The 14019-nt window shown below is 43.7% G+C and overlaps 1 protein-coding gene across 4 annotated transcripts in view; it reads right to left on the bottom strand.

The window, feature by feature from the left end:
- Positions 1-14019, bottom strand: part of Rgl1 (ral guanine nucleotide dissociation stimulator like 1) — a 253143-nt gene that overhangs the window by 37210 nt on the left and 201914 nt on the right. For all 4 annotated transcript variants that reach the window (XM_027417374.2, XM_035445701.1, XM_027417375.1 and 1 more), the window contains one exon: positions 558-742. In XM_027417374.2, the coding sequence (XP_027273175.1) occupies positions 558-742 (185 nt within the window). The remainder of the gene's footprint in view (positions 1-557; positions 743-14019) is intronic.

Raw genomic sequence — 14019 nt, 5'->3', positions numbered from 1 at the left:
AGCCTCCAATAGGAAAAAACAGCCTCAGAAACTTCCTTTGATGCAGCCACTAGCGAGAGTAGATGACGGTAATCTGGTAATCTAGGCTGCCAGGGACACATTACAGTAATGCCTTCTAGGACAAAGGAGAAACACCTCCTCCAAGCTTTTGGAAGAGGGAAATGGGCTCAAATCCTTGCTAGCCCTGTGGTGTGGTTGTTTGTGACAGGTTTACATCTGACAGAAGACGTTAGGCAGAAAATAAGAAGCCAGTTCATGGTCAGCATGGCCCATGTTGACAAAGGAAAGTTAAAAAATAAAAATCAGGGAAATTCTGTTCCTGGTAACAGAAGGAACCCCAGGAAATGGCTTAGCTCCTCTGTAAAATCATGGAGCCAGTCTTGAAAATCCCTCTTTTCACTCTAAAACTTTAAGGTTCTGAAGTTAACACTTCAATAATTTTACACCTACCCCAGTTTTCTGAGGGTACCAGAGTTTCTTATTCAGCCAACAAATGGGGAACCTCCATGTTGTAGAATCCCAAACTAGGTTTTCCCTGGGACCAAACAGGTACTCACTGTCGGAATCCACTTCCTGCTTTTGAAACTGTTCAAGAAGGTTTTGTGCTCTCCTCTCTGGGTCTGAGCCAGGCATCATTCTTTTGAGATACTCCAACAGCTTCTGCAGGCAAGGGAAATGAGGGGGCTCCCGGAAGTCCTCTGCACACTGGTCAAGCCAGGCCCGCAGGATGGAAGCGATGGCACTGGGAAGGTGAAAGGAAAAGCACTGAATCTGAATGCCTGTGGGACTCGGGACAAGCCCTGGACACCACAGTTGGTAGCAGAAGGGAGTATTGATAATGTTTTGTTGTTAGAAAAATCCATCCATGGCAGACAAATGACGAGGAGAGGATTTAGTGAGTTCCAAAAGCAGTTCCCAAGCAATTCAAACACAATCTACTAATTAAAGACCACAAAACAGGCTGTCAAGATGATGTGGTGAGTAGGGCACTCTCTGCCAAGCCTGACAACCTGAGTTCAATGCCTGGGTCCAACATGGTAGATGGGAAAAAAACAACTCTTAAAAATTTTCCCCTGACCTCCACACCTGAGCTGTGGTATGCTCAGGCCAACCCTTCAGACTCACACACAAATAAATGAATAAATGTAATAAAACAGAAAAGAAACATAAAACTAGTCATATTGGTACTTTAGGAGACACTTGGCTACCATTAGGCCAGAAATACAGCTGAAGAGAAGTGTCTGTGTTTGGAGGAGAATTGAGTAAGTTTAATCTTATAAACGCCACAGGGACTTCAGCACAAGTACAAAAATTTCCTCAGAAAGTTATCCCTTTGTTTCTCAAATTACAATGAGAACACACCTCAAGAACTTCGGGGTGGAGAAGTTAGGTCTCTGAAAGATAAATGGACAGAAAAACAAACAAAACTTAGTAAGCAACATTACTATTGTAACACAGATTCTTCTGATGGATTCACAAAGGTACACCAGGTACCAGAGCTCGGAGACAGCCAGGGTTATTTTGGGTGCTTAGTTTGATACAGACACATCCCAAGTAACACAGGGTGTTGCCTTTAAGTTGGGGATAGCTCCTCCATAAGGAGCAGAGTCAGAGCAATGATATGCTTCAAAGTCATAGAGTCAGACCCAAGCCCGGTTGGGTCCCTTTTCTGCCAACAGATACCCTGCCTTCCTAATAGCACAGCCTCAGAGCAAAGACATTCACTGAATCTGGCTGGAGAAAGTAACAGGGGGAAAGTAACAGTGCATCTGGTGCATCCCAAGGCAAAGACAAAATTCTTTCACCCACAAAAGTGTGAGTGTGTGAATGTGTGTGTGTGTGTGTGTGTGTGTGTGTGTGTGTGTAAGTCAGAGGTTAACCTCCACTGTCACTCCTCAGGGGTCATCTACCTTGTTTTTTTGTTGTTTGTTTTCTGTTTTTTGTTTTTTTAAAAGATTTTATTTATTTATTATGTATCCAACATTCTGCTTCCATGGATATCTGCACACCAGAAGAGGGCACCAGATCTCATAACAGATGGTTGTGAGCCACCATGTGGTTGCTGAGAATTGAACTCAGGACCTCTGGAAGAACAGTCAGTGCTCTTAACCTCTGAGCCATCTCTCCAGCCCCCATGTTTTGTTTTTTGAGATGGGTCTCTCACTAGGACCTGAGGGTCACCATTAAGCTAGGCTGGCTGGCCAGCAGGCTCTAGGAATCCTCTTGCCTCTGCTTCCCCAGCATTGTGATGATAGACACACTTCACTATGCCAAACTTTAAAAAAAACAAAACAAAACAAAACAAAACAAAAAAAAACATGGGTGCTGGGATCCAACCAGGTCTCCTTATGCTAGCACAGCAAGCATCTCACAGACTGAGCTATATCTCCAAAACCGCAAAATGTTTTGTAGAGGGTTTGGAATGTAACTAGTGGTACAGCATTTGTCTAACATGCACAAGGCATGTTTGAGTTTGGCCCTCAGAAAGGAAAATTATAATCATCTACTGTACTTCACACAAATTGTTTACTAGAGTAGAAGTTACTACCACTGTGTAGAGCTACAGTCGGCTGTCACGGTGTCTTTACTTCGATACTGCAACTTCATACCAAGGAGCTGAACTGCGATCAAGGCTTGCCTACCACAGATGTCCACCTAACACCTAGCTTTTGGGGGAGGAACATTTACACACTGACTGCTCTCTGCTGTGTAGGCCACTGTTTCACTACCATAGACATTATGGCATCCACATGAAACAAATGACATTAAACTAACAAAATAACAGAAATAATTCAATACTCTAAATCTTTAAATCAAATAACATTAACAAAACTCTATTTTCCCTCCAGAAAACTGACAAAGTAACTTGGGCTTTGGATTAAAATTGAAAACATGAGCTGGTCATAGTGACCCACACCTTTAAACTCAGTACTCCAGAGGCAGAAGCAGGTGAATCTCTGTGAGTTTGAGGTCAGCCTGGTCTACAGAGTGAGTTTCAGGTCAGCCAGGGTTACATAAAGAAACCCTGTCTCTAAAAAAAATTAAAATAAAATAAAAATGAAAGAAAGAAAATATGAGTACAATGAACTCAATAGCTTCATATTTTGAGGGCCCTCATACTATATTAATTATTGCTCCGTTTAGTTTTCAGACTTTAATATCATAATTGTAAACATTTATCAGCAGTTAATATTCCAGAAGTCCACTAACTGGACTTAGTAGGACATTAAAGAACAAAAGGAGAGTAGGTAGAGGCCAGAGAGTATAGGCTGGAGGTGTTTGTAAGTGAGGAAGGGGAGACGGAAGGGTGGATATGATAAAGATACGTTATATACATGTACGAAACTGTCAAAGAACAAATAAAAAATCAAGTTATCACCTAATGTTTAATTTTTATAACAAAAATGTAATTTGCGAGTAATTTCCCTTTGTTTGGATAAGTAGTAAGCCTAGAATCACGACCGGTACATAGTTGGGGATGACACAACGTAAGACAGAAAACCTGACATTTGCATACATCAGCCAGAGTCTTACAGAAGAACACTTTGTGATTCTGTTTTTTGAGACAGGGTTTCTCTGTGTAGCCTTGGCCATCCTGGAGCTCAATCTGGAGACCAGGCTGGTCTCGAACTCACAGAGATGCACCTGCATCTGTCTCCTGAGTACTCGGATTAAAGGCATGAGCCACCACTGCCTGGCTCACTCACTTTTGTGAATTTTAAAATAAAGGACAATTGATTACTACTCCCTTCCCGTTTCAGAGAGAATACAGACTTCCAATGATACTGATGAAAACCACACACACACACACACACACACACACACACACACACACACACGGGGGTGTGGCAATTTCAGAGTACACAACAGAAGTCAAAAGGAGCATAGATCGAGCCATGAGGTGAAAGCTGCCAGCAATTGCAGTACGGTGTAGGCTGAGGCAGGAGAGCCACTTGGGTTCCAGGACAGTCTGGATTACAGGGTGAGTTTCAGGTCAGCCTCAGTTACAAAATGAAAGCTCAGGGGAGGGGACTGGAGAAAGGAAGGAAAACGGAAATAAAGAAAAGAAAAGAAGCTGGACATTGGTGGCACATGCCTTTAATCCCAGCACTTGGGAGGCAGAGGCAGGCGGATCTCTGTGAGTTCGAGGCCAGCCTGGTCTCCTGAGCTACTGCCAGGACAGGCTTCAAAGCCACACAGAGAAACCCTGTCTCAAAAAAACCAAAAAAAAAAAAAAAAAAAAAAAAGAAAGAAAGAAAGAAAGAAAGAAAGAAAAGAAAACTCTTAGCTTACAGGTAAATCACTGATACTACTGATACTACTGTATCAATTACTGCCTAACTGATAGTAATTGCTCATTTTAAACTTATAAAATTGTAAAATAGTAATTCTCACAAATCTACATAAACTAAAAAGGGTATCTACTTCACCTTCCATCCCCATTCCAACCCCATGACTTGTATATACTTCTAGGCGTTTCTGTGGCTGTATACACATATTCAGTATACATGAAATGAAAATATAAATCAACTTTTTTTCACTTATCAGTATGTTACACCCACCTCTCCAATCACTGCCCCTACAGTTATATTACAGTTTCTCATGAACACTGTGTCCTACAGCGTGGGCACATATTTAAGAATCTAGGGATTCTTCTACTGGCAGGCAGATATTTAAATAATTTTCAGGTTTTCATGATTGCAAACAATTGTAAGATGTGTGTTTTGGTTTATGTCTGTGTATATTTTTGAGTAGTTCCCCAAGAATATCATGCAGTCAGTGTCCAAGAAAAGTCACAGATTCAGAAGAGCCACCAAAAGAGTAACCTTGGAAAAAAAATAAAAGAGTAACTTGGAAAGACCTTGATCCGTGTGAGACTCACTTCCTTTCCATCCTTAGTCTAACACTTTTAACTCACTATGGTGAGCAAGTTCCTCATCTGTCTGCTCTAACAGTGACCTTGCTACAGCTTAGCCTAAGGAGGTTTTGAGAGTTCACTGCAATCTCAGACACGAAAAGCATTTTCACACAAAAGAGGAATGAAGAGGGAGACGGAAGAAATCAGAGAAGAGAGAAACAGAGACAGCATAACTAAACACAAGCAGACCCTTGCCCTCCGATCAGCAGTGCTCTTTGGTGTGCCAGGGAAGGAGGGTTTCTGGAAAGGCCTGGACCCTTGCCCGAGGCTCACAGTAGCCTTATGTTTGCCAGGCCTGGGAAGAAACTTTCCATTCTCCATAGAACAAGCAGCAGATACAAATGTAAGGCTGTTAAGATTCCAAGAAGGAAAGTGGCATCGCCAATATGACAGAGGAAAGGGGGCAGCAGCTTTTCCATCTTCCCCGGCCTGGCTCCACTCCTCACCAGGACTGAATGGGAAGGAGGGTTTAGAGAGCCTGGAAGGGGGATCCTGGCTGCAGTCACACTACACAGGCAAAGCGTGTCTGTTCCACTGGAAAAGTCACTTGCCCACCCCATGCACAGAACTAGAAGGGGCTGGGAGAAGGGAAACACAATTCCAAATCACCTGTCAACTTGCAGAGTTTCCTCACTTAGTCTCGCTGACCCCTAACTGGAAAAGGGACAGAAAACACCTGCCTGCATCTATCTGACACTGATTAGTTGTGATTTCAAATGACATATCAATGGGACATGAGATATTTCAAGAGGAACATGACTGATAACATGATGACAATGACCTACCAAAGCTCACAGGAGGATGAAATTAAAAAGGATAAATGGCTTGGTGAGATCAACTCATGGAAGTCAAAGAATTCGCCACCAGTCACAGAGACAAACTGTGCCTCAATATCTGTGACCCCACACCTGCTGAAAGAAGGTCATAGCTTTGAAAAAATACTGCACATGCACTTGTGGTCAGGACCACATGCACACCCGAACACTCATACATGTACACACACCCCAGAGGACACACTAAGAAAGAGCAAGCCAGACATCCAAACTAGAGCACTAACCAGAAGACACGATCTTTAATAATGTCTAGAGACTGGAGGAGTACTGAAACCAGGTGGAGAGATTAAGATTGTGCCCAGTCTACTTCAAGGAGGAACACTGATGCTGCCCTCTTTTCCAAAGCAACCCTTTGGTGGGCTACAGAGCAGAACTCCTCTGTTCTAAAAGGAGGTGTGGATCGAAGTAGACATGCCAGATGGGTGGCCAGCAACAACAGCCAACCCTCATGGCAGAGGGAACTACCAGCATGGGGTTTTCTATCTCGGGCATTCTTGGCAAGAATCACCTTCCCTGTCTATTGCAAAAGCCGATAGGAAGAGGAACACACGTGATCAGATGCTCATGTGTGGAGCCTGCTAAGGTCTAATCAAAGGCTTTTCCTTCCAGGAGAGACGCTGGGGAGAATCAATGTGACTAACTAAACTAGCATTGCTGAGTGCTTTTTATTTTCCATATCCACTAACTAACTATGTGGTAAATGTCACAATAGGGGGGTCCAGAGACCCATGGAAGTACTGACCTTTAGAAGGAACCTGGTCAAGGTTTCAGGAGGGTCTCCCTAGGAGATCTTAATGATAAGGAGGAATCAGTGGCATGGAAACTAGAGCAACACGGTAAGCAAAGGTCTTGAGGTGAGACTGCTGTACACTGAGTGGGCTTAGGCATTGTTTAACAAAAGAACAGAAAGAGAGGGGAGGAGTGCAGCACAGTGACAGATGCTATGTCAGGTGACACATGCTATCCTCACCCACTTCTCAGTAAGCACAGGTCACACTTGGTAACACCTGGCTAGCAAGGTACCTTGGTAGAGGAGCACGAGAAAGTAGTCCAGACTTCCCAGCAACAGGGAGGACTCCCAGGATACCAAGGCAGCAGCTCTGTGGAGGGCTCCCAGGGTACCAAAGCAGCAGCTCTGTGGAGGACTCCCAGAATACCAGAGCAGCCACTGTGTGGAGGACTCCCAGGGTACCAGAGCAGCCACTGTGTGGAGGACTCCCAGGGTACCAGAGCAGCCACTGTGTGGAGGACTCCTAGGGTACCAGAGCAGCCACTGAGTGGAGGATTCCCAGGGTACCAGAGCAGCCACTGAGTGGAGGATTTACAGGGTACCAGAGCAGCCACTGTGTAGAGGACTCCCAGGGTACCAGAGCAGCCACTGTGTGGAGGACTCCCAGAGTACCAGAGCAGCCACTAAGTGGAGGACTTACAGGGTACCAAAAACAGCAGCACAGATGTGACAAACCCAGAGAGTATGAGTAAATATATAAAATTATCCTAAAATTCCAATGGTAGCTAAACACTCTCGAATCTAAGTTTTGGGGATACATCATCTCTTCCATGATGTGTAATTTCCAAGAATAAGATTACTGCTACAAATAATAATAATAATAATAATAATAATAATAATAATAATAATAATGCTATCCACTTGGAGGAGTTTTGTTTTGTTTCCCTGCCCTAGAATCTGTTTGAGATGATAACGTGTTATACTTAACCACTGCCAGAGGATAAGAGACAGAAACTTTTGGAAAAATAGCAGAATGTTTCCTTATTCTAGGGCAGTCTCTACAGACTTGATTGCAAACATGGAGAAAGAGCAATCCAAGAGCACCGTGCACCTCTTAGGGAGCATGGCTGTGCCTTTGCCAAGCCATGTTGGTGGGGTGTAAAGTACTTTGTTAATCTTGAACCTGACTGAGCTAGACCCTCCACCTCGTTCTCCCAGTCCCGAATGGTTTTTCCTCCGCCTCAGGGAAGATTGCCAGATAGAGGCTGCCAGCAAGATGGTTTCCCAATGAGAAAGGGAGGGACAAAGTTTCTTTTCTTTTCTCCTCCCCGCTTCCCCAAGGAATGGAAACATTACTATCTGGACTTGTCAGGGTCATCTTGCCTCAGCTTCCTGTACTTTCCATTGTCACACTGTGGTGTTTGTGGTAAATAAGGATTAAAACACTGTGGTGGGACTGGAAGGAGGGGCTCTGATAGGGTGAGAGGGCAATATGCAAACAATGGCAAAGTCAAGATCTAAGCACAGGAGATGTAGACAGGGCAGGGAGGGGAGGGGCAGTTAAAGGGACTACCTCAAGGCAAGAATAGGAAGAAGGAAGGTACACAGGGATGACTGAGCGAAGGGTAGGGCCAGGATGAGATGCGCCTGAAACCTATTACCCAAAGCCAAGGTTACTCACACATCTGTCTTTCATTCCCACACTTAAGAGAAATATTTTCATTTTTACCACAGGGGGAAGAATTAAAGGATACATGATGTAGCGAGCATGGCCTTGGTGAAATCCAAGCACTCTCATTTACTCACTGCATGACCCTGAACATGTTCCTCAACCACCCAGGCTACTCTTTGGTAGATGGAAGAACGCTCCAGAAGGTCATTGGGAGAATTTTTTAAAGCATATACAGCGCACCCTTACTATGCAATCAATAACTTCTAGTTATTATTAGAAAAGAGCATCTGTCACTCACCAAAATTATCATTTCAAGACCTCCATGACTCCCTCTCCAGCTCCCCACAGTCTGAAAAGGGAGTTAACGCATTATAAACAGGAGGCTTCTGTTTAAAACCTGCTGAAGTTCACCACGGATGGAGATTCCCTTGGTAGGATTAGGTGTGACCAGGTACCAAGGACAGAAAGCAAGCCCTCCTTTGATGGGCTGGACTGACTTGGTCTTCCTTCATCTTCCCTCAGATCCTCAGACCTTCTTTCACATTGTACAACAGCTGTTTGGGGACCCCGCTGGGGGTGTTACAATAAAGCAACAGCTGGGCAAAACAGTGGGAATTAGAGCTACTGACGCCAAATTGTGTGGGTTTCCAGATACAGATATAGTCTTATTGCTGTGAAGTAATAACAGGGGAAAAGAATCACAAGCAAAATAAGCCCTGCTGAACTTGACTCCAAAACCCTTGGCACTCAACTAACTGCTTGAACTGAGCCAAAGCACACGGGTTTGATGAAACTTCAACTGATGGGCTTATGAAGAGAGGCCAAGACCCCAGCACACTTGGGATGGCAAAAGAAAACACAAGGTAATTAAAAGAGTGCCTTACATATCTATGAAAGAATACCACACAGAGCCAGCAAAGGTGGCGGCTAGCAAGGGTTAGATCATGGTTTTCACTGTCTAAACACTGAGACGACACTCCACTGACATGGCTGTTTGCAATGTCTTTTAGACGTTTCCAACCAGTAGAATGTCGGAGCTGGAGAGATGGCTCATTGATGAACAGTTCTTACAGAGGCCCCAGGTTTGGTTCCCAGAACCAACATGGAGGCTCACAAACTCTTGTAAACACAGTCTCATGGGATCTGACACCTCTTCTGGCCTCCAGGGCATTTCACACATATGGTACACAGACATACATGCAGGCAAAACACCCTTACACACAAAAATAATACTTAAGTCTGAAAAAAGTCAAAGAAATACTGTCACCTTGCTGATTTTTCTTCTGCTCTAAGTTCAGTTTAAATCACTCGCTTACTATCCTTTGGTTATTAGAGCACTGATTTCTGCCCTGGGGACTTCTACCCACATCCCACAAAAACTGTGATAATATTTTAAATTACAGTTTGTACCTTTCTTTACCCTGGATGGATACTGAAAGACAACTTTCTCTTTAATGTGATATATCCATTTCTTTTGTTTCACTTAAAAGAAAAATATATATATTTTTTTCTTTCACATTATATTAGGAATATATATATTCCTTTCACATTATCACCTCCAATTCTTCTAAATTTGGAGTTTTTACTATGATCACTGTGTGTTCAAGGATGGTCTTATACTTCAGTGTGCTGGTATTACAGGTGAGCATCTCCATGCCTGAGTTTGGTGTTTTATGTCTCATTTTTATGTGTTTTTTTTTTCCTCTCAAATTTCCCCTTTTCTCATTTTCCTTACAATTATTCAGTTTCAATTGCCTTCTTAGGGCATTTGGAGTTTCTGGAATGACTATTGATTGCAAACATTCCAGGAAGAGTTTTCAAATACTTTCCGCTGTAATTTCCCCAGGCACTAATAACTTCAGACTTCAGCTTTTCTCCAAAGAGTGCCCGACATCTTGGATTAATACTGTTTACTAGTTCCCTTACCAGCCCCTGAGCTCTAGTGTCAGTACCCCAGCTTCTGGGAAAGATTACAAGAGTGACATTTGTATCTTCTGAATGTGTGGGAAGGAAAATGGGATGATTTCAACAGATTGAAGCATGGCGACGGGAAAGAAATTGAGAAGACAGAATTTGGCATTCCAGGAGGGCAGAGGTGAGATTCAACTAAAGAAAAGGAAACAGAAGCCGTTCTGACATAAAAGAGTACTGACTAAGGGAAAGCAATAAAGCACCAAGACCTGGGGAGTTCTAAATCTCTTTAAATAAAGTTATATAATACCCTCCCTCAACACACACACACACACACACACACACACACACACACACACACACACACACACAGAGAGAGAGAGAGAGAGAGAGAGAGAGAGAGAGCAACCACAGTCGCACACATTTCCAAGAATTTGTGATGTAAAAACTGGATGGCTACCATTCCTTCTTTGTCTTCTTTTCTCTTTGGAGTTCAATGGCTGCAGCAAATCTGTCCTATGAACAGTCATCTCTTCCTATCTGGTTCAAACTTTACTGTTGGAAAAGACAGTGTTTTATCATGTGAAAATGTCAGCAGTAAGGGTGAAGAGGGCACAGGTGAGATGAATGTGAGCAGAGATGTTTTCTTCCATAATAGGAAGTTTTCTTCCATAATAGGACTTGATTCCCAAGTCGCAGCCATTTTCAGGAGTCCTAAGATTAAAAAAAAAAAAAAAAAAAAAAAGCAAGGCCCAGCTTGTTCTCTGCAGAGGCCTAGTCTGAACATCAGAAGTCACTGTATGGCAAAGGTCTAAAACTAGAAGCCATGGAAACAGAATTCTTGGCAACTTGAGACACTCTGGTTAAGCCAGCTGACTTTGGAAGTCCTGGATACAGCAGAGAGCCAGATGGGGCAGTCCATAGGCTGGAGCCACCCTGAGCAACCTGATAACATTCATAGGCACATAAAGAACACGAGTCAGTGTGTGTTCAAGACACCAGAAGCCTATTAAGGCTTCATCTGAATATTCATATTTTCCATCTTTTTGGTTGGTCCTCTGTTAGCTTGATTAGGTCCACACTTAGAACATCAGAAATGACTGGCAACTCGGCACATGGAAGCATACATAAAGTGTAAGAGTCCCAACACAATTTATAGCAAAAACTGAAAAATCAAACAATTTTAGACATTATCTTGTGTTTGTGATTAAATCCAATAGTGATTCCCTGTCCCTGCTGCCAATTCAACCCAGGTCCACAAAAAATAACTGAGGGCAACAGCCCTGAGGTGAGGTACTTTGTTTCCTGCTGTATGCTGCGCACCTGAAAAATAACTGAGGGCAACAGCCCTAAAGTTAGGTGTTTAGATTCCTGCTGCACACTGCCCACCTGAAATCACAAGGGAACAGACACAAGGCAAAGGAAAACAGTTGGCGTTTGCCACTCCTTGTATACCCCCACCCCCGCCGGACGTGTCTCAGCTCAGCTCTTGGTGACTGCAGAGAGCAGCTGTGACATCACAACTTAATAAACACACCAGGGCCAGACTCCTCTTCACTGACCGTTTCATTCAGTCTGCTACATATGCTTTCTCAGACAGAAAAGCAGCCTGGGTAATCTCCAAAAGCCTAATAGAACATTTGGACCACATCTCTGATTGTGGCTTTTGAAAAACTAAATACATTTTATGTTACCTGTCACTGACTTGAAAAGGACTTGGATATTGTATGCTCCAGGAGTTCAATTTCCAGATGAAAACTCTGAAACTGAGAGAGGTAACGTGACTAAACAGAGGCCATGTGACTAGCAAGAGACAGAGTGACGGCACGGGAGGTGGGCCTCTACCTTCCATGTGGCTGGCCCTAGACCAACCACCTCTGTATTTGACTCACCTAATTGTAAAAAGGAACACAGATGGATAAGCTTACAAACGAGCACACTTAGAGGTACTAAGGTACGTTGTGGCAGGGGTTCCTACCAAGGCACTCATGACATGTCACCAAATGGAAGGGACAACCTTGTCCTGTGCATTACAGAATGCTTAGTACCATCCTTGCCCTCTACCTATTAGATGCCAGTAGCACACACTCTACTTAGGCACAACCAGTGTCTCCAAATGCTGGTCAATGTCCTCTGGGGGACAAAGTCACCCTGTGAGAACCAGTGCCAAGAGGAAGCTGCCATTCATTGTTCCAGGTCAGGGAACAGAGTCTGGGGTGCTTGAGGGATCGGCAGTGTCACATGCAGATGGGGGAGGGGCTTCCCTGGTTTCTTCTCAGGAAAACAAGCAGTGGCCATCCATTGAGATGGGCATTGTCAGGAGAGCCACAAGAAAAGACAGTATAAAACGATAATAGGGACATACAAATTAATAAGAGGAGAAAAAATGGAAGGAAGAAGGGGAAATGAAAGAAAGAAAGGAAGGAAGGAAGGAAGGAAGGAAGGAAGGAAGGAAGGAAGAAAGAAAGAAAGAAAGAAAGAAAGAAAGAAAGAAAGAAAGAAAGAAAGAAAGAAAGAAAGAGGTCACTAGAGAGAAGGGGTTTTAGCATTCCAGAGTCTGGGGGACAGAGCGACCTATTATAAAATAAAGTGCTATGCGTTCATCAGGCACAGTCCTTTCAAAAAGGCAACTCAGTTTGAGCAAAGGGGTCAAGAACTTTCCTCCAAGTCACTGTGAGACTCTGGGAAAGGACTATTGTCCCCAGATGACGGACCCCTCAGGGGAGTACTGTGTGAAGCTCTTTGTTAAGGTTTCATGTGCTTAAAACTCTAAAGCCCTTTAAAACAGCTTAGCCTGGAGTTTCACCCACATTAGAGTTCTGAGCATACAATGAATTTCAGTGGGCCTTTAAAATAATGAACACGGCTTTTCACATCCAGAGTACAATCAATTTTCCTAAGTGCTCCTTCCCCCAAACCTATTTAATCTTGAAATACCCTCTGGTGAAAGGCTCTGGGTATGTTTCAGACTGTACTCTTCTTGGCTAGTCCTGTGGCTAACTGAACAGTAACTGCAGATTTGATTGGCTTCCAACACTGGTGGTTGACAGTGCGCTCCTCACTGAATCCACGCACAGGTCAGCACACCTGTCACGCCAGTCTCTGGAGTCTTGTGGTTTCTCTTCTGGGTACTTTACGAACACCCATTACAAAAGGATCCTCTGAGAATCGCTATTTTTAGTGCCTTCTCCTGGATGAACAAAAACAATTTTGAACACTCCAATCTCATGATTTCTAAACCCAGAAATGCTCAGGACTCCCTTAAGGACCTGAAGCTGCAGAATCTAGTCCACTAGCTCAGGCTAGATCAGTGGTTCTCAACCTTACTAATGTCGTGACCCTTTAGTAAGTCCCTCATGTTGTGGTGACCCCCCCCAACATAAAATCATTTTAGTTGCTACTTCATAACTGTAATTTTGCTACTGTTATGAGTCATAATGTAAATATCTAATATGGAGGATATCTAATATGCCACCCGAGTGAAAGGGCCATTCAACACCCCACCAGGTTGAGAATCACTGGGCTAGAAGCAGTACAACTTCATTTCAAAGCATTCCCTGGATGCTGAGCTGCCGGTCCTCAGTACACCCTGGGCATGTATGAATCCAGGCCCAACCCATCTTGTTGACCTATGTTAAAATGTTCCCCACCGATGCAAAGCTTGTATGGTTGCTGGCCCACAGCTCACCAGGGGAAATCCAAACCCTTTTGTGAACGATGAAAGCCCTTCACAGTGCAACCTTAGACAGGTTTCAGCCCCACAGACTCTCCTGACCCACATGCAACTCCATGAAGTAAGCCCAACAACTCTCCGTTGCTTCTCAAAATTCCATATATACTGAATTTCCCTGATGGACCCTGCCAGTCCCTCTGCCTGGACAGCCACTGCCTGAGTCTTGACCATCATTCAAATGTCACCTCCTCCCCTAGCCCATCTCCTGTAGAAATAATGTAA

This window comes from Cricetulus griseus, chromosome 5 (assembly GCF_003668045.3).
Source record: "Cricetulus griseus strain 17A/GY chromosome 5, alternate assembly CriGri-PICRH-1.0, whole genome shotgun sequence".
NCBI lineage: Eukaryota > Metazoa > Chordata > Mammalia > Rodentia > Cricetidae > Cricetulus > Cricetulus griseus.
This window is presented reverse-complemented; position numbering and strand designations above follow the sequence as displayed.